The sequence below is a fragment of the Macaca fascicularis genome, chromosome 1 (genome assembly GCF_037993035.2).
Source record: "Macaca fascicularis isolate 582-1 chromosome 1, T2T-MFA8v1.1".
Taxonomy (NCBI): Eukaryota; Metazoa; Chordata; class Mammalia; order Primates; family Cercopithecidae; genus Macaca; species Macaca fascicularis.
In genome coordinates, this window is record NC_088375.1 from 233,194,268 (window position 1) to 233,215,232 (window position 20,965).

At 52.8% G+C, this 20,965-nt stretch overlaps 1 protein-coding gene across 2 annotated transcripts in view; it reads left to right on the top strand.

The window, feature by feature from the left end:
- SSU72 (SSU72 homolog, RNA polymerase II CTD phosphatase) overlaps nt 1–20,965 on the top strand; it is a 33,914-nt gene that overhangs the window by 5,141 nt on the left and 7,808 nt on the right. For both annotated transcript variants that reach the window (XM_074023822.1, XM_005545082.3), the window contains one exon: nt 3,271–3,414. In XM_074023822.1, coding sequence (XP_073879923.1) covers nt 3,380–3,414 — 35 coding nt within the window. In that variant the 5' untranslated portion in view covers nt 3,271–3,379. The remainder of the gene's footprint in view (nt 1–3,270; nt 3,415–20,965) is intronic.

Consider the following 20,965-nt stretch of genomic DNA (forward strand, 5'->3'; position numbering starts at 1 on the left):
TCCCGGGTTCACGCCATTCTCCTGCCTCAGCCTCCGAGTAGCTGGGACTACAGGAGCCCGCCACCACGCCCGGCTAATTTTTTGTATTTTTTAGTAGAGACGGGGTTTCACCATGTTGGCCAGGCTGGTGTCGAACTCCTGACCTCAAGTGAACCACCACGTCCGGCCCTTTTTTGTGCTTTGACGGAAAGTATTTCATTGTACGTTGTCTGAATTGGTAAGGAAGTCATTTTAGGCTTGTTCCTTCTCACGTGTGCTGCCTGTGGTGTGCCCTGTGTCTGGGCCTCCGTCACCCTCTCAGTCACAGCCAACAGTTGACTTTATTGCTTTAGCCTCGCATTTCCATCAGGATCTGTGGTTAGGACTGAATGTCGGGAATTTTAATTTTAGCATTTTCACGTTTATTTCACAGTCCGGGTGCCGTGGACACGGGTTTGTAGCCACGGATCGCTGCTGCCATTGTTCCACGTTTCTGGCCGTGTGTGGTAGATGTTTGGGGAGCCGGGTTATGTAGCTCGGGACATCTAGGGATGTAAGGACTAACGCAACTGTCCTCAGCGTCGGGGGACTCAGGTGTGTCACATACACTAGACAAGCACGGCTGCTCGATGTGTGCGTAGGTGACGTGTGTGGTAGTGCAGCAGGGTGCTCTCGGGCTCTGTCGCTTCCTCTACTCATCCTTGGAGGTGTGTGTGGAGCCACACGGCCTGTCGTACCCCATGGATGGATGTTCAGCTTACTGTTCGTCTGTGGCTGTGGAAGGCCAGCAGCGGACATCCTGGAGGCAGCCATGTTGCGAGGCACATGTGTGTTCATAGGGTGGGTTTCTAGAGGCCAGTGTCTGAGAAAGGCACAGGTGATTTTCACTTGCTGGGTGTTGCCCCATTATCCACACAGAGGCTGGTTACACTCCAGCAGCCCCTCTGCCTGAGGTTTTCCTCCCTTGTGACACTGTTACTCATTCAACAGTCAGTAAAAATTTTTTTTTTTTTTTTGAGACAGGGTCTCGCTCTTGTCGCCCAGGCTGGAGTGCAGTGGCGCGATCTCAGCTCACTGCAACCTCCGTCTCCCGGTTTCAAGCGATTCTCCTCCCTCAGCCTCCCAAGTAGCTGGGACTATACAGGCGCCTGCCACCACGCCCAATTAATTTTTTGTATTTTTAGTAGAGACAGAGTTTCACCATGTTAGCCAGGATGGTCTTGATCTCCTGACCTCATGATCCCCCCTCCTTGGCCTCCCAAAGTGCTGGGATTATAGGCGTGAGTCACCATGCCCGGCCTTACTTTTCTTTTTTTAAAAATAATGTGGAACTCCTCATGTGTTTGTATGTCATTCTTGCTCAGGAGCGAAACAGCAGCACCTTTCTGAACAAGGATGACAGGCCTGTGAGAGGAGTTTAGTGTTAATGGAAGTGTGTGTGCGCCCTGCGCCAGGCGGATTCCTTCAGATGCAGACCTTTTTTGATTTATAAATAAAGCTAGGATGAGAAGTCTGTATTTTTTAGATGATTATAAGTATCAGTTGTGACTTTAAAAGAACACGTGTTCTGTACCAAACTAACTTTTTTTGTTGTTTTTTTGAGACAGAGTCTTGCTCTGTTGCCCAGGCTGGAGTGCAGTGACATGATCTTCAGTTTCTGCAACCTCTGCCTGCTGGGTTCAAGCGATTCTCCTGCTTCAGTCTTCTGAGTAGCTGGGGTTACAGGCGTGCACCACCACGCCCAGCTAAATTTTTTTTTTTTTTTTTTTTTAGTAGAAATGGAGTTGGGGTTTTGCCTCTTGGCCAGGCTAGTCTGAAACTCCCGACCTCGGGTGATCCACTTGTCTCAGCCGCCCACAGTGCCTGGATTACAGGTGTGAACCACCGCGCCCGGCGCCAAGCTAACTTTTTTCATGCAACTTGTTGTGACAAACTTAAGTATGGTTGTCAGAGATGACGGAAGAATTTTCTGATCTTACCCGCACTCCATCAGCGTTTGGAGACGATCTTTCTCCTGGTGTGAACTGGAGCTCATTGCTGGCAGTTGACACTTTTCCTGTTCAGCTCTTTTCTCCAGTTGATTAGGAAAAGTATTTTCAGTTTCCTCACCTGTGACTAGGAAGTCAGTTTCCTCACCTGTGACTAGGAAGCCCGAGGTGCGAGCGCCGTTGGACCCATTGCAGCGTCTGTTCTCTGCCTGCAGCACCCCTGAGCCTGTGTGACTCCTTTGGGTGTTGGGTGTCGGTTCCCATGGTGGCAGCATCGTGGGGGTGTCGGGAAACTGGGAGAGACAGTTTCCTGTGGTGGAGCGGGCAGTTGGACCTTTACAAGTCCCTTAGGAATCCTGTGAACTTGGATCCTCCAAAGCCAGGACGTTGGTGGATGGCCAACATGTTCTGATGAAATCTTCCCCAAGTCCACATCAGTTAGTCCTTTCAGTTTAAAGTAAAGCCTTAAACAAGCTCTGATGTTCAGATGTGGCTTTGTAATGGTCAGTTCTGGTTTGGTTGCTTTTGTGCAACTTGCTACAGAATTTTTATTTACTTATTTGAGACAAGGTCTTGCTCTGTCGTCCAGACTGGAGTGCAGTGACATGATCTCGGCTTACTATAGCCTGCTCGGGCTCAGGCAGTCCTCCCACCTCAGCCTCCTGAGTAGTTGGTACCACAGGCACATGCTACCATGCCTGGGTGATTTTTAAATTATTTGTAAGACAAGGTCTTGCTGTGTTGCCCAGGCTGGTCTCAAACTCCCGGGCTCAAGCGATTGTCCCACCTCGGCCTCCCAAAGTACTAGGATACATGCCTGGCCCAAAATATTTTAAATATTTAATTTGATTCAGTTTTTTGTTTTGTTTCGTTTTGTTTTTTTGAGATGGAGACTTGCTCCGTCACCCAGGCTGGATGCAATGGCGTGATCTCAGCTCACTGCAGCCTCCGTCTCCTGGGTTCAATTGATTTTCCTGCCTCAGCCTCCCAAGTAGCTGAGGTTGTAGGCAGTCACCACCACACCTAGCTGATTTTTATATTTTTAGTAGAGACAGCGTTTCACCGTGTTGGCCCGGCTGGTCTTTATCTCCTGACCTCGTGATCCGCCCGCCTCAGCCTCCTAAAGTGCTGGGATTACAGGCACGAGCCACCACGCCCAGCCTAGATTAAAAATTTTAAGATATGTTCTCTACTGTGAGCCAATGAAATTACTTATTTTCTTTCTTTCCCATTTCCTATCCCTTGCTTTTGGAGTTTTGTGTCTTAGTGTGACTGTGACTCTTTCTCTCCTTCTGTCTTCCAGCAAACGGGGATTCAGCGTCCGATCCTTTGGAACAGGGACTCACGTGAAGCTTCCAGGACCAGCTCCCGACAAGCCCAATGTTTATGATTTCAAAACCACATATGACCAGATGTACAATGATCTTCTTAGGAAAGACAAAGAACTGTATCCCAGCGGGTTGCCCTTTAAAAACCCCCTGTGTGGTCCTTCCTGGAAGGTGTTACGTGTGGCTCGGGCACAGGAGGCGTGTCACCCTGTGCAGTGCACACACTGGCTCCTCCTGTCTTTGCGAGAACTTGGTTTCTATTCCTGGTGCACATCGGATCGTCCACGGGTTAGTTCCAGTGCCACCCATGGCATTAGGCGTGGTGAGGCGCACAGGCATGTTGTGGGGTTCACATTGACGTGGTCCAGCAGTGGGTTGTGACATAGCATGAACCAGGGATGCTTAGGTGAGGAGGTGGAACCCACAAAACCCCATTGCTTTTCACACTTCAGGGCTGCCCCGTTATTTCCTTTGCCAGGTAGGTGTGCGTGCATGTGTGTGTGTGTGTGTGTGCATGCGTGCATGTCTGATACACACCGGGCTGCTTCACACATCTGGTGAGGTCCTTAGAGGGTCAGATAAAGAAGAGGGCCGAGCTTGCTACCCAAGCTGTTAGAAGAAATAATGGGAGAGAACGTTCCTTCATTTCGGGAGGACACAGAGCAGACTGGTCTGCCACTAAGACTCCTGTAGAGAGAAGAGTATTCAAATAGATTCTGATGGATGCAACACCAGTTGCATAATGGTTATGACAATCAGTGCCCAGGTTTTTGACCAGGCATTTCATGGTCACCCCCATGCTAATGAAAAGTTTCTGGATCTCCTTTTGTTATAGTGAGTGATTTGTAGTTCTCACAACGGAGGCCATACGTATTCCAAATGGAAAGAGAATGAGGCGTCAAATGCACAACCTTTTGTCTTCATGTTGGCACTGTTGCCATTCCTGCCCTCGCCCAACATTGTCTTCATATTGGCACTCTTGCCATCCCCACCCGTTCCCAACAGGGTCTCACTCTCACCCCAGCTGGAGTGCAGTGGCGAGATCTTGGCTCACTGCAGACTCACTGCAGCATTCGCCTCCCAGGTTCCAGCAATTTTCCTGCCTCAGCCTCTCAGGTAGCTGGGATTACAGGTGCGTGCCACCACACCTGGCTAGTTTTTGTATTTTTAATAGAGACGGGGTTTCACCATGTTGGCCAGGCTGGTCTTGAACTCCTGACTTCAGGTGATCCACCCTTCTCAGCCTCCCAAAGTGCTGAGATTATAGGCGTGAGCCACCGTGCTTGGCCGTACTCTTGTTACCTTGTTTTTTTTTCTGTTTTTAAATGGAGTCTTACCCTGTTGCCCAAGCTGAAGTGCAGCGGCTTAATCTCGGCTCACTGCAGCGTCCCCCTCCCAAGTTCAAGCGATTCTCTGCCTCAGCCTCCCGTTGTAGTTGGGATTACAGGCACCCGCTATCATGCCTGGCTAATTTTTGTATTTTTAGTAGAGATAGGGTTTCACCAATTTGACCAGACTGGTCTTGAACTCTTGACCTCGTGATCCACCTGCCTCGGCCTCAAAGTGTTGGAATTACAGGCGTGAGCCACCGGGCCTGGCCTCTTGCAATTTTTAATAAGCTAAAAAAAAATTCTTATACACAGGTAGATTAATTATGTAGCCAGGAAGGGCCCCTGAAGGTCTTTCTAGCAAAACTTAGAACTGGATCCTAGCCGTCACTGCACCTTCTGCCCTCCCTGCTGTCCTCTGTCAGTTACAGTTAAAAGGTGGTGGGTGAGGACGCTGGGCAGAGTCCAGGGCATCTGCTGTCAGCTCCCAAGCCCGGCCTGCCTGCTGAGCCATCTGGGCGTGCCGCAGTGGAGAGTGTGGTGCTGGGAGCCATCCTGGTGGCAGACGTGGGCTCACTGTGAGTCGATGTAAGTCCCGGGGGACCGTCAGCAGCACCTCCTGCTGCCCCTGTCTCTGCAGAAGCCCTGGTGCCCTGCGTGTGGAGAAACCTCCCTGAGGATTTCTGAGGAACTGTCAGTAGGCTGTGTCCTCGTCCACCCCGTGTGGAGCACAGCTCCAATGTGGCTCTGCTCCCGTCGTGGGCTGAGGAGGACGGAGCAGGTCAGGCTGCGCCTCGGAAAGGAGGCTCTCCTGACATGCCCTTTGTGCGAGCTCCCGGTCCATGCTGTCTCCACTCCTGAGCCTTACGGCGATGGGTGACCACAGAGCCCTTTGCAAGAGTCTGGTTTAGGGCTGGGTCTTCCCGTCGCCCTGGCGGAGGCTTTTGTCTCATATCATGATTCACATTAAACTCTGATGTGCCATGAAGCTTACCCTGAGATCCTGTTTTTGAAAATTACTCTTCAGTTAGCACTGTTCATTTTTAAATTCTTGTATTCAGTAAGAGAAAGAAAAGCAGATAGTGATGCACGTCCTCACACTCCCTTGATTGGTGTAAGCTCAGCCCTTCATGTCAGCCCACTGTGACCTCCTGGGTTCTGGACCTGGGAAGTACTTGCCACGTTCTGCAAGGACTGAGTCCAGCTTCGGCAGACTCATCCGGAAGGACTTGCTATAGGGAGAGAATGAGCCTGTCTCTGGTCATTCTAGAAGAAGGAGCTGAGCCCAGTGTCCCAGAATTTGGAAGCTCCTCCTTTACAGAGGGACTGTAGGGGTTGGCGGTCTCCCAGGAAGCATCCGCCCAGAAGAGCCCCGCGTGCGTGCGCGCGCTCTAGGTGTGCAGTGGGGGAGGAGTGGCAGTGGGGGTGCTGTGGCCACGGGGGTGGTGCTGGGACATTGTCAGCCACAGGCTATGCCTTGGGGACCTCTTGTGGGAAACCGTCGCCTGTGGTGGCCCCTGAGGAGGTGCTGGGAGGAGCGTGCCTTCGTCGCCTTGCTTACTTCGCTCAGGGGGCAAAAGGTGCAGAATGGTGAGCCTGCCACTTAGCTAAAGCTCTTCCACATGCTGCCCTCGGCCTGGAAAGGAGTGAAGTCCCCAGGCTGTTCCCTGTGGACATCAGCACGATGCCGGGTGGGGCCTCAGGGGTGTTGAGATACGCAGGTCGGGAGGACCCTGATAGCGTTTCCTGGTTAGTGATGGGGGCAGAGGGCTTGCGGGAAGTAACTGTTGCAAGTGAGAGCCCCAAAGCAAATCTGCCCCCCAGCAGCCAGCGTGTTGGCAGAAGTCATGGCTGTAGACTGCAGTGGAAGCAAGAGGGGGTTTCACACTGCAGTGGAAGCAAGAGGGGGTTTCAAACTGCAGTGGAAGCAAGAGGGGGTTTCAAACTGCAGTGGAAGCAAGAGGGGGTTTCAAACTGCAGTGGAAGCAGATCTTGAGGTCAGAAGTTTGAGACCAGCCTGGCCAGCATAGTGAAACCCCGTTTCTACTAAAAATACAAAAATTAGCCAGGCATGGTGGCGCCGTCTGTAGTCCCAGCTCCTCTGGAGACTGAGGCAGAATTGCTTGAACCTGGGAGGCGGAGGTTGCAGTGAGCTGTGATTGCGCCATTGCGCTCCAGCCTGGGCAAGAGTGATACTCTGTCTCCAAAAAAAAAAAAAAAAAAGGATGATGTGACTTGGGAGGAAAATGCTGCTTGTTCAGAGGCAGGGCCGGGGTCGAGGGGGACCCTACCACCTCTGCCATCTGCCTACTTGCCTCGTGGCCAGGGCCTGGGTTTCCCTATGCGTACCAACCTCACAGAATTTCTGATAATTAAATTAGGAGATGCACACACACAGCCTGAGACAGAGTGTTTTAAAGTCCTCAATAAATTTTGGCCAGTTGTCCTATTAGTATTGTAATACTTAATTTATTTTATTTATTTTTTTAGATACGGGTCTTGCTGTGTTACCCAGATTTGTCTCGAACTCCTGGCCTCAAGTGATCCTCACACCTTAGCCTTCCAGAGTACTTGGATTATAGGCGTGAGCCACTGTTCTCAGCTTTCATTTCTTAATGAAAATCTCCTTGACTTTCTGTGAGGTTACCTGCTGGTAAACCCATGCTAAAGTCAAAAAATCCTACAATGAACCAGAGTAAGTTAGAGACTGTCTGTATTTGGCTATAGATAGCTGATTGTTTTTTTCCCCACAAGCCAGAAGTGAGCCTGAGGGGTTGAGGGACTTGCTGCCTCTGAAATCCTTGGGGATTGTCGAGGGCGCGAGTCTAGGTTTGCAGCACTGGGATGCGAACCCTCTAAAGTTAAATGAGGCCCTGCGCGGGGCCACGCCTGCAATCCCAGCCTAGGGAGACCCAGGCAGGAGGCTCACTTGAGCCCAGGAGCCAGAGGCCAGCCTGGGCAACATAGCAAGCCTCCATCTCTACAAAAAACACAGAATTGAAGTGGGTGTGGTGGACACTCCTCTGGTCTCATAGCCACTCAGAAAGCCGAGGCAGCAGACCACTTGAGCCCAGCAGGCTTCATTGAGCTGTGATTGCGCCGCTGCACTCCATCCAGCCTGAGGAAGAGAATAAGACCGTCTTTAAGTTTCGTATCGACATTTTCTTTTTTTCTTTTTTTTGAGACAGTCTTGCTCTGTCGGCCAGGCTGGAGTGCAGTGGTGCAATCTCCGCTCACTGCAAGCTCCGCCTCCCGGGTTCACGCCATTCTCCTGCCTCAGCCTCCTGAGTAGCTGGGACTACAGGCGCCGCCACCACGCCCGGCTAGTTTTTTGTATTTTTAGTAGAGACAGGGTTTCACCGTGTTAGCCAGGATGGTGTCAATCTCCTGACCTCGTGATCTGCCCACCTCGGCCTCCCAAAGTGCTGGGATTACAGGTGTGAGCCACCACACCTGGCCTGTATCGACATTTCCTTTTGAGAATTAATAGTATATATACATGGGACTGGTTGCAGTGGCTTACACCTGTAATCCCAATGCTGGGAGACCAAGGCAGGTGGATCACCGGAGTTCAGGAGTTTGAGACTAACCTGGCCAACAGGGTAAACCCTGTCTCTACTAAAAGTACAAAAAGCCAGGTGTGGTGGCTCACGCCTGTAATCCCAGCACTTGGGGAGGCTGAGGCGGGCAGATCACCCAAGGTCGAGAGTTTGAGAGCCGCCTGACAAACACGGAGAAACCCCCCGTCTCTACTAAAAATAAAAAATTAGCCAGGCATGGTGGTGCATCCCTGTGGTCCTAGCTACTTCATGAGGCTGAGACAGGAGGATTGCTTGACCCGGGGGTGGAGGTTGCGGTGAGCTGAAGTTGCGCCATTGCACTCCAGCCTGGGCAACAAGAATGAAACTCTATCTCCAAAAAAAGTACAAAAAGTAGCTGGGTGTGGTGGCATACACTTGTAATCCCAGCTACTCGGGTGGCTGAGGCAGGAGGGTCACTGGAACCCAGGAGGCAGAGGCTGCAGTGAGCTGAGATTGCCCCAGGACTCCAGCCAAGGCCACAGAGTGAGACTGTGTCTCAAGTAGTAGTAATAGTAGTAGTAGTATCTATACATGGACCGGGGGGGGTCTGAGCTCCCCTGACCTTCGTAGACAAATGGGAACTCTCCTGTGCAGGTTCTCTTGTTGGACGGACTGACCATTTTATCCAGAATCGTTTTGAGATAAAATGTACAAATCATGCACTTCCCCGAGTTGCGTGTCCAGTTCTGTGGGTTTCAGAACATTCATGGAGTTGCAGCCGTCACCACAATTGGTTTTGAGGCAGTTTGGTCTCCCAGGGCCTTCAGCTGCTGCTGCCCATTCCCCACCCAGTGCCTATAGCTGCCTCCTGTGTTACAGATCCGCCCATTCCACACCGTCCGGTTTATGTACAGCCTTTTGTTCTTTCACGGAGTGTGCGTGGAACTTTCTCAGTCCCAGATTTCTTTGCCGTGACTCTTCCTCGCTCGGCCTCAGTGGCACGTGGAGTAGAGCAGCTTCACGCCTGGGGTCCTGAGGGGCCTGAGCTTCGCTCCCAGGGTCACGTGCAGAGTCTTCTCTATTTTTTTTTTCATTTTACACTGACGCCACTTTCCGTAGATGAACTTTCTTGCGGGATTCTTTCATTTTTGATTGAAAGGAGTCTGGTTAAGCCATCCCAAGCTTGCTTGGAGTGCCTTTGGGGGGAAGAGAAGTGACTTCTGTTTCTAAGTTAATGAATGGCCAGTTTGACCTAATGAAGTGTCACTCAGCTCAGTAAGGGGGTCCAGGCAACAGCCGCTGGCCCAGAAGGTATAGGAGGAGGGAGAGGCTCCCTCTCGCTTCAGGGCAGCCCATTCAGCCGCATGAGAAAGTATGTGGGAGTCTCGCAGGGTCCTACAGAAAGTTCGTCTTGTGTGTATTTCAGTTAGTGAAGGTTTACTAGCTTTTTGTGTTACGAACTGCAAAACCGCTTGTCTTCAAAAGCAAGTAAATGTGTAGCTCTAAATGTTAACGTGACTCTTTTCCTGTGAAACGCAAATGCATCGAACAATTTCCTGGGTCTTGTCTGGCTGCGCAGCTAGAGACCAAGCCTGTGTCTGGCATACCGTTCGTCCTTCTCTTGTGGAGTTTTTTCTAATTACGTTTGGGGTTTGGATTGTTGTTATTATTATTTGGTTTTGAGGCAGGATGTCTTTCTGTTGCCCAGGCTGGAACGCAGTGGTGCTATCGCAGCTCACTACAGCCTGGGTGTCCCAGACTCAGGTAGGTGATCCTTCCACGTCACCGTCCCCAGCAGCGGGGACCACAGGCCCATGCCATGCCCAGCAGCTTTTTTTTTTTTTTAATTGAGATGGAGTCTCGCGCTCTTGCCCAGGCTGCAGTGCAGTGGCCCGATCTTGACTCACTGCAAGCTCCGCCCCCTGGGTTCGAGCGATTTTCCTGCCTCAGCCTCCCAAGTAGCTGGGGTTACAGGCATGTGCCACCACGCCTGGCTAATTTTTGTACTTTTAGTAGAGACAGGGTTTCGCCACGTTGGCCAGGCTAGTCCTGACCTCAAGTGATGAGCTCTCCTTGGCCTCCCAAAGCTCTGGGATTACAGGGGTTGCCACTGCACCTGGCCTGTGTTTTAAATTACTCATTTGTTCATGTCCGTCCTCTGAATTCATTGTCTTTTAGGTTAACTTCTGTATCTGCCCACTTCCCTGTGGACATTTCCTTGTCTCAGAGTAAAATTTGGTAGATTTCTTTTTTGAGACAGAGTCTCACTCTGTCGCCCCTGCTGGAGTGCAGTGGCATGATCTCGGCTCACTGCAATCTTTGCCTCCCCGTTCAAGCGATTCTCCTTCCTCAGCCTCCTGAGTAGCTGGGATTACAGGTGCGGCGTACCACCACGCCTGGCTAATTTTGTTTTTTTTGTTGTTGTTGTTGAGACGGAGTCTCACTCTGTCGCCCAGGCTGGAGTGCAGTGGCCGGATCTCAGCTCACTGCAAGCTCCGCCTCCCGGGTTTACGCCATTCTCCTGCCTCAGCCTCCCAAGTAGCTGGGACTACAGGCGCCCGCCACCTCGCCCGGCTAGCTTTTTGTATTTTTTTTTAGTAGAGACGGGGTTTCACCGTGTTAGCCAGGATGGTCTCGATCTCCTGACCTCGTGATCCGCCCGTCTCGGCCTCCCAAAGTGCTGGGATTACAGGCTTGAGCCACCATGCCCGGCCTAATTTTGGTATTTTTAGTAGAGATGGGATTTCACCATGTTGGCCAGACTTGTCTCAAAACTCCTGACCTCAGGTGATCCACCTTTTTTGGCCTTCCAAAGTTTTGAGATTACAGGTGTGAGCCACTGTGTCCAGCCCCATGTGTATATGCTAATCCAGATAAATAGTATAATTCCCAAAAAGGAAATGCTGATGTGAAGCTTTAGTTATTTATTTACTTACTGTTTTGAGACGGACTCTCGCTGTGTCGCCCAGGCTGGAGTGCAGTGGTGCGATCTCCGCTCTCTGCAAGCTCTGCCTCCTGGTTTCACGCCATTCTCCTGCCTCAGCCTCCTGAGTAGCTGGGACTACAGGCGCCCGCCACCTCGCCTGGCTGATTTTTTGTATTTTTAGTGGAGACAGGGTTTCACCATGTTAGCCAGGATGGTCTCGATCTAACCTCGTGATCCGCCTGCCTCGGCCTCCCAAAGTGCTGGGATTACAGACTTGAGCCACTGTGTCCCGCCAAAACTTTTAAAAAGAGACAGTCTTGCTGTCTTGCCCAGGCTGGAGTTGGAGTGCAATGGTGTGCACTCCAACTGCAGCCTGCACCAACTCCAATGGTGAAGCCCCTCGGGCTAAAGTGATCCTCCTGCCTCAGTTTCCTGAGTAGCTGAGACTCCTGGCTCCTTTGTATTTTTTGTAGAGATGGAGTCTTGCTATGTTGCCTAGACTGGCCTCCAACTCCTGACCTCATGTGATCTGCCTGTCTTGGCCTCCCAAAGTGCTGGGATTACAGGTGTGAGCTACCATGCCCAGCCCAGAAATGATCTTTTTTTTTTTTTTGAGACAGAGTCTTACTCTGTCACCTAGGCTGGAGTGCAGTGGCATGATCTCGGCTCACTGCAAGCTCCACCTCCCGTATTCATGCCATTCTCCTGCCTCAGCCTCGGAGTAGCTGGAACTACAGGCGCTTGCCAGCATGCCCAGCTAATTTTTTTTTGTATTTTTAGTAGAGATGGGGTTTCACTGTGTTAGCCAGGATGGTCTTGATCTCCTGACCTTGTGATCCATTCGCCTCAGCCTACCAAAGTGCTGGGATTACAGGCGTGAGCCACTGCGCCTGGCCTTTATTTTATTTTTTGAGTCTTGCACTGTCGCTCGGGTTGGAGTGCAGTGGCGTGATCTCGGCTCACTGCAACCTTCACCTCCCAGGTTCAAATGATTCTCCTGCCTCAGCCTCCCGAGTAGCTAGGATTATAGACAGCAGCTGTGTTTTAAAATCATTTTTGGGAAGGTATTTGTCAAACGAATGTGTTCCTAAGCTAGACACCGATTCCCAGAGAAACTCTGATCTTGGGTTTTAAAAAAACATTCATGCCGGCCGGGCGCAGTGGCTCACGCCTGTAATCCCAGCACTTTGGGAGGCCGAGGCGGGTGAATCACAAGGTCAGGAGATCAAGAGGATCCTGGCTAACATGGTGAAATCCCGTCTCTACTAAAGAAAAAAATATTAAAAATTAGCTGGGCGTGGTGGCGGGTGCCTGTAGTCCCAGCTACTTGGGAGGCTGAGGCAGGAGAATGGCGTGAACCCAGGAGGCAGAGCTTGCAGTGAGCCGAGATCTCGCCACTGCATTACAGCCTGGGCGACAGAGCGAGACTCTCTCTCAAAAAAAAAAAAAAAAAGCATTCATGCTAAAATGTAAATTACGGCCTTAAGATATTTCAGGTAAGGCCAGAGATACTGGCCTGCTCTGCTCATCAGAGACGGCAGAGGTAGAATGGAGCTGATTGGCTGAGGTAGTCGCTGGTGGTCACTTGAGGGTCTGGACAGAGTAGAGCTGTGCTGTGCCGTCATCTTCAAGAGCTAGCCCGGGGTCCGGACCCACAAGCCTGTGAGTTTTCACTAGTCTGCAGCAGGTGAGATGCTGTTTGCAAAGTGGTTTCGTGGTGGCTGCAGACGCAAGGCCGTGGTGGACCCCCCAGAGCTGGCCTTAGCCTTGCGTGGCTCTGCGTTGAGGCTGTGGTTACAGTTGGGTGCCCAGCAGCTCCGGAGATAATCCGCCATGAGACCTTTTCCGGGGGTTGCTGAGTTCTGTTTGTGCAGCCTCTGTGGTTTGCCAAAAAGCATTCTCTATCAAAATGAATTTTTTTTTTTTCTTGAGACAGTTTTTGCCCAGGCTAGAGTGCAATGGTGTGGTCTCAGCTCACTGCAAGCTCCGCTTCCCGGGTTTAGGTGATTCTCCTGCCTCAGCCTCCCCCGGTAGCTGGGATTACAGGCACCTGCCACCATGTCTGGCTAATTTTTTGTAGTTTTAGTAGACGGGTTTCACCATGTTCAAGTGATTCTCCTGCCTCAACCTCCTGAGTAGCTGGGACTACAGGCACATGCCACCAGGCCTGGCTAATTCTTTGTATTTTTAGTAAAGGCAGAGTTTAGCTGTGTGAGCCAGGATGGTCTCCATCTCCTGACCTTGTGATCTGTCCGCTTTGGCCTCCCAAAGTGCTGAGATTACAGGCGTGAGCCGCCGTGCCCGGCCAAACTTTTTATATTTTTCGTAGAGATGGGGTTTTGCCATGTTGGCCAGGCTGGTCTCAAATTCCTGGCCTCAAGTGATCCACCTGCCTTGGTCTCCCATAGTGCTGGGATTACGGGAGTGAGCCACCACGCCTGGCCTCAAGTGAATTTATTTTTTTGAGACAGGGTCTTGCTCTGTCTTTGACGCTGGAGTTCAGTGGCACCATCATGGCTCCCTGTAGCCTCATGTCCCTGGGCTCAAACAGTCCTCCCGCCTCAGCCTCCTGAGTAGCTGGGACTGCAGGCATGAGCCACTACGCCTGGCCTGATTTATTTATTTTTTTTGAGATGGAGTCTAGCTCTATTGCCCAGGCTGGAGTGCAGTGGCGCGATCTTGGCTCACTACAAACTCCGCCTCCTGGGTTCACGCCATTCTCCTGCCTCAGCCTCCCCAGTAGCTGGGACTACAAGCGCCCGCCACCGCCCCCGGCTAATTTTTTTTGTATTTTTAGTAGAGATGGGGTTTCACCGTGTTAGCCAGGATGGTCTCGATCTCCTGACCTCGTGATCCACCCACCTTGGCTTCCCAAAGTGCTGGGATTGCAGGCGTGAGCCACCGCGTCCGGCCCTGATTTTTTCATTTTTAGTAGAAAGGTTTCACCATGTTGCCCAGGCTGGTCTTGGACTCCTGAGCTCAAGCAGTCTGCCTGCCTTGGCCTCCCAGAATGCTGGGATTACAGGTATGAGCCACTGTGCCCAGCCCAAATGTATTTCTGGATACGCTGATGTGGAAGCAGTAGCTGGCAAGCTTGTGACGTAGGGTGGTGAGTGGATCCCAGTGCATTCAGGGGTCCCAGAGCATAGCGCTCTGCACAGCCGTGGTCGGTTCACCTGCCTGTCTCACCCCATCCTGCGTTCGGAGCTGCTGTCCACACGTGTGGCACGCTTGGGTGTTCTTGTCACCCACATGCACGATGCTCCCTCCAGACGGGCATGCCACAGCCGCTGCCTGGCCCTGCAGCACTGGTTCTTCCTTTCTTGGCCGAGGTGCCGCTGCCGAGGCTGTTGGCATCTGGGTCAGCGCCCTGGGCAGTCACTGTGCTGAGCTGCAGCTCTGTCCTCCCTGGAGCGAGGCTCCCGGGAGCTCCACCAGCACCGCCAAGGCTGTCTCATCCCTGCCACGCACCAGGACCGCAGAGACCGGAGCCTCCTGTGGCGGTGCTTTGTGTTTTGCCATGGAAACCGATTGACCCAGCTCTAACCTGACCTTTGATACCTCTGCCCTCCCCTCTGATGTGGGGAGTCTTCTGTGTCTGTGGCAGGGGCACGGCTGTCGGGTTCTGCATGTTCCTGTGTGTCCCATCCCCCCGGTGGGTGTGTCTGTCGGGGCAGCAGCACTTGGCGTGCTCTGGGAGGAGTCATACGTGCAGGGAAGATGGTGTGGCCTTCCGGGGAAGGACCAAGGCTTCCACGGAGCAAGGAACACCTTCGGGAGACTTGATGTCAAGGAAGCCTCTGCTACCAGCCACGGTTTGCAAAGGAGAGGCTGAGGGCGGTGGTTGGGGGTGCGTGGGGCTGGCGCCGGCAGCAGCTGACCCAAGATGGTGCTGGGCTAGCCGTGGCTCTTGTTCTGATGGCCCAGTGCCTGTGGCCAGCATGCTGCACCCGACGTGGCTTTTCTTCAGGCCATGGTGGGACAGTGTGTGGTCCCTGGTGCCAGCCACACTGGCATGGCAGTGCCTGTGGGTACCCTTTCACGTCCCCCATGACTCCGAGGGGGCCTGGGCCTAATAGCAGGGCAGTGTGGCCCCGGCCTCTCTGGGCTCTCCTGTGGGATGGGCAGCTGGGGGTGGCTGCGCTCATTCTAACTCCCCGGGATGCTCTGGTCCCACTAAGGCCCCTAAGGAGTGAAAGGAGAAAATGTTGGTAAAGAAAAGCTGTACCGAGCTGTGTTTGGGGCGTTTCCTGGTATGTCCTGGCACCTCGGGGTCCTGGATGGTTTATCCCAAGAGCAGCCACGTCATATGGGTGTGGATGGGCGGCGAGGGCTCGTGGGGACCCCTGAGTGGTCCCGATCTGCCTCGTGCTCAGCTTCGCTTTTTGCTGATGGTGAATCTCAGACCCGCTCCTCTCCCTGGGGCTGCACCTCCTCCTCATTTCTCTTCAGAGCCCCTGGCCGCTGATCTGTGGTCTCCGTGGCCACCTCACGTCCCCCAGACCTGCTGAGTTCTCACCACTGACATAGCCTGGTGGTCCCCAGGAGGATCCCTGCCGGGGACAGTCCATAGTGACCACTGACCTCTGGGTGGGGTCTTTACCCTCCCGGCGACAGTCCGTAGTGACCACTGGCCTCTGGATGGGGTCTTTACCCTCCCAGCGACAGTCCGTAGTGACCACTGGCCTCTGGATGGGGTCTTTACCCTCCCGGCGACAGTCCGTAGTGACCACTGGCCTCTGGATGGGGTCTTTACCCTCCCGGCAACAGCCCATAGTGACCACTGGCCTCTGGATGGGGTCTTTATCCTCCGTTTTTCAGTAGATAGTTCAGCTGCATTGTTAGGAGAATGTCACGCTGCCGGCGTCCTTCAGACGGGGCCTGCTCCAGTGCATCCGACAGAGACGGAGTCTCGCCATGTCCCCAGGCTGGAGTGCAGTGGCGTGGTCTCGGCTCACTGCCAGCACCGCCTCCCAGGTTCACGCCATTCTTCCTCATCAGCCTCCTGAGTAGCTGGGACTACAGGCGCCCGCCACCACGCTGGCTAATTTTTTTTTTTTTTTTTTTGTATGTTTAGTAGAGACAGGGTTTCATCATGTTAGCCAGGATGGTCTCAATCTCCTGATCTCACGATCCACTGGCCTCGGCCTCCCAAAGCGCTGGGATTACAGGCATGAGCCAGCGCGCCCGGCCACACCTGGCTAATTTTTTGTATTTTTAGTAGAGACGGGTTTCAACATGTTAGCCAGGATGGTCTTGATCTCCTGACCTCATGAGCCACTGTGTCCGGCCGACAACTTTTTTTTTTTAAAAGGTTGTCTTCCGAAGCTGAATTTCCTGGTAAAACGACCACTGTATTACTATTTTTTAATAATAACTAAATAACTGGAACGTCCTGGGGTAGAGATAAGAAATCCCTTATGTTCTTTCTACTGAGGGGGCACAGAGAGGCCGAGCCGGAGACCCTTCTCGGCTGACAGCAGTGCTGAGGGTGAGGCTGCAGTTAAAGATCCAGGGTTTCTGTCCAGAGTGAAGCTGCAGACCCCATGGGGCCATAGTGCAAAGATCGGCTTTCCTCCAACTAGAGTGTTTCAGGTTTAGTCTGGTTTTGTGTTGGAGAATAATTCACAATTTAAGAACTTTTTCTTGACAACTTTAAAAAGTAAGTAATTTTTTTTTTTTTTTTTTTTTTTTTTGAGATGGAGTCTTGCTCTGTCGCCCAGGCTGGAGTGCAGTGGTGTGATCTTGGCTCACTGCAAACTCCGCCTCCCAGGTTCACGCCATTCTCCTGCCTCGGCCTCCCGAGTAGCTGGGATTACAGGCGCCCGCCACCACGCCCGGCTAATTTTTTGTATTTTTCTTAGTAGAGACGGGGTTTCACCGTGTTAGCCAGGATGGTCTCGATCTCCTGACGAGTTTCGCTCTTGTCACCCAGGCTGGAGTGCAGTGGCGCGATCTTGACTCACTGCAGCCTCCACCTCCTGGGTTCAAACGATTCTCCTGCTTCAGCCTCCCAAGTAGCTGGGATTACAGGCATTAACTACCATTTCTGGCTAAGTTTTGTATTTTTAGTAGAGACGGGGTTTCGCCATATTGACCAGGCTGTTCTCAAACTCCTGACCTCAAGTGATCCACCCGCCTCGGCCTCCCAAAGTGCTGGGATTACAGGAGTGAGCCTCCGCGCCTGACCAGTCCACCATTTTTGTTACCTCTGAGTCTACTAAGCCTCAGTCTGATGAGAACGGTGTGTGGCGATGCCATCTGTGGGGCTTCCTCCTCAGGTTGACAAAGAGTTCAGGCAGGAGACGCTGTCCTGAGGGCCATGGACAGTGGTCACTTGCAGGCAGATGGCCCTGCCCTGGAGCTCGGGCACTGAGCTGGGGGCTCAGGAGGAAGCACCCTCTGGGCGTGGGGCACCAAGACCCTGGTAGAAGGTGCTGTCAGTCACACCAGATCATTTTTCAGGAGGCCCCAAAATCGAAGGGGGTCCCAGGCAGGTTCCTGCTCCCTGACGTTTCACCTCAGTTGCCAGCACCTCCCGGCCCTGAGGAGGAGGCCGCACAGGGGCCGTCACAGAAACTGCAGAGCCTCACTTCCGTAAGTGCCAGTTTGTGGGGAGTGGTTTCCTTTGAGAAAATGGGACAGCCTAGTTCTCTGGTTTTCCCAGGGCCTCTTGAAGTGACCTCAGCTCCCCGTGCATGTGCCGTTGAGGGATTAGAGCCATCTGTGGCCCCGCGTCCACATGGCCAGCGTGAGGTGGCCTGCCCTGGCGCAGCCGGCACCCTCCAGAGCATCTGCTGCTGCCCACTCGTGGCAGTGTGCCAGGTCGGAGCGCTGGTCAGCCTCATACTCGGTTTCCAGGGGAGTTGCTGATACATTAGTGGAAGATGTGGGGGTGCCTGCTTGGGGATCCCCTGAGTTGGAAGGTTCCTGATGAGTTTAGGGGCTGACTTTCCTGTGCTGTGTTGCTTTATGGACAGGATCTGAGTCACTGGGGTGGCTCGGAGTGGCCCTACCTGTGTGGGGTGAGCACAGGCCTCGGGCCCTGCCACCCTCCCTCAGGCCCTCAGGGTGATGTGACAATGGGCAAAACGTTCAGGATGTCCCTGGACATGGGTGCTGTGTCTCACGTGGGTTTGGGGCAGAGATAGGTTGGGCCATTGGTGTCCACGAATTGGGACCCTGGTCAAGAAAGGCTGGCGGGCAGGATGGGAGCTCAGGAAGCAGCGCCCAGCTCAGCAGCGACCAGGCTCCCCTCCCTGACCAGCGGGAATGGGCTCAGCAGCGGCCAGGCTCCCCTCCCTGACCAGCGGGGATGGGCTCCGGGAAACCTGAGTGTGCAGGTCGCATTTGGTGCAGCTGGCACACACACGTAGATAGATTTGATTGCAAGTGAGATTGACTTTGTACTTCGCAATTCATTTTTTGCTGGTTTTAGCACAACAAAAGCAGCTTGGGGGCTGTGATTTGGGGAGAAACTGCCCAGCGCGTCTGCTCAGGGCCTCACCCTGCTGCTGTTCCCTCTGTGGCCTCTGGGGTCCTCCCTGTGCCTGGCAGGCCACACACTGAGTGTCTCCTGTGGGGCTTGTTTTTCTAGTTTTCGTTCCCGTGTTTTCGTTCCTACCAGTGGTGCTATTTGTACTTCCTGCAGCCCCTGGGAGGCGTGTGCGGCTTCTCCACGGCAGGGACTGCATGCAGTCTTGTTTCTGCCCTCAGGGAGCACGTGTCCGTCCGGATCCAGTGTGTGCTTCAGGCTTTGCCTGGGGTGTGGACATTTAACCCACGTGGAAGGTCCCCGTGCAGCTGGCCTGGGGAAGCAGCCAGGCCCGCTCTGCCCTGTAGGGGCTGGTGAGGGCCTGGCAACCTGGGGGCGCTGGCAGGACGGGAGCTGTCTTGGTGATGGATGTGTCCACAGCAGAAATGTGGGCCAAACTCAGCCCAGCTTAAGAGGAGTTCCTAGACCATGAGATGCCCCAAGGGTCTGTGCACCCAGCCCAGCAGGGAGGCGAGGGTGTGTGGTGGGTGATGGTTCAGTGGAGGGTTGGTGGGTGCAGCCTTCCCGCTGGTGAACCACCAGGCCTTCCGGCCAGCGCCGGTCTGTGGAACCACCAGGTCTTCCAGCCAGCGCCATCCGTGGTGCGGCGTCCTGCCCTGCCCTCACCATCCCTGGCTCCGGCAGGCTTGTCCTCCCTGGTGTGGTACTTTGCTAAACCTCCGCCCTCCCTCCATCTTCCACAGCAGAACAGTGCTGAGGCTCAGCTAGGCGAGATCACTGCCTTGTCCCGACTCCCTGGGCCCGGGACCATCCCTGGCAGGCACTTGAGGGGTGCCAGCAGCCCGGGGCCCGGGGCTCAAAGTCCTGTGGGTCTGGGGAGAGGCAAGGGCCCAGGCACTGATTCTCTGAGTGCTGGCAAAGGGCCTGTGGTGTCCACTGGTGTCTGGGAATTGATGGAGGGTCAAAAGCATTAGACTTAACCAAGAAAGTCATGGTTAGGGTTAAACGCATGTCAGCTGAAAATTGCCTGAATTAAACCTGAACAAACGTGCCTCAACTCAAAAGAAAAGAGCAGACATTCAGGATAACACACTGCGAAGAACCCTGAAGAGTGGCCCTTCTGAGGCACCAGCTGCCCCCCGGGCTGGCGTGGAGGATGGCGGGAGTTGTTTGCAGGTTGGGTGCCATGTGGACTTGTCTTGGATGCCATGATTTTTTAAATATATATATATATATATATATATAAAATTTTTATTTTTATTTTTTGAGACACTCGCTCTCTGAGGCTGGAGTGTAGTGATGTGATCTTGGCTCCTGGCAGTCGCCACCTCCTGGGTTCAAGGTTCAAGTGATTCTCGTGCCTCAGCCTCCGGAGTAGCTGGAATCATAGGTGTCCGCCACCACGCCTGGCTAACTTTTGTATTTTTAGTAGAGAAGACAGGGTTTCTCCATCTTTTTTTTTTTTTTTTTTTTGAGACAGAGTCTTGCTCTTGTCACCCAGGCTGTAGTATAATGGTACAATCTCGACTCACCGAAACCTCCGCCTCCCGGGTCCAAGCTGTTCTCCTGCTCAGCCTCCTGAGTAGCTGGGACTACAGGCGCCGCCACCACACTCGGCTAATTTTTTTGTATTTTTAGTACAGACGGGATTTCACCACGTTAGCCAGGATGGTCTCGATCTCCTGACCTTGTGATCCACCCGCCTTGGCCTCCCAAAGTGCTGGGATTACAGGCGTGAGCCGCCGCACCCGGCCATAATTTTTGTACTTTATTGGTAGAGTCAGGGTTTTGCCATATTGGCCAGGCTGGTCTCGAACTCCTGACCTCAGATAAGCCGTCTGCCTCTGCCTCCCAAATCGCTGGGATTGTGTGAGCCATCATGCCTGGCTGCAGCCTTTTCTTGTTTCTTTTTTTTTTTTTTTTTTCAGATAGGTTCTCTGTTGTTTTTTTTTTACGCTAGAGTGCAGTGGCATGATGTCTGCTCACTGTAGCCTCAACCTCTTAGGCTCAAGTGATCCTCTCACCTCAGCCTCCCTATTAGCTGGCATTACAGGCTTATGGCCCACACTGGCTAAATTTTTATTTTGATTTTTTATTTATTTTTTTTTCTGAGAGTCTTGCTCTGTCACCCAGGCTGGAGCGCAGTGGCACAATCTCTACTCACTGCAACCTCTGCCTCCCCGGTTCAAGTCATTCTCCTGCCTCAGCCTCTCGAATAGCTGGAATTACAGGTGCGCACCATCATGCCCAGCTAATTTTTGTATTTTTAGTAGAAATGAGGTTTCCCCATGGTGGCCAGGCTGGTAATTTTTTATTTTTTGTAGAGGCAGGATTTATTCTGTTGCTCTGTATGGACAGGAAGCTTAGTTTGTTTCTCTGATCGTTAGTCCCCTGCAGAAT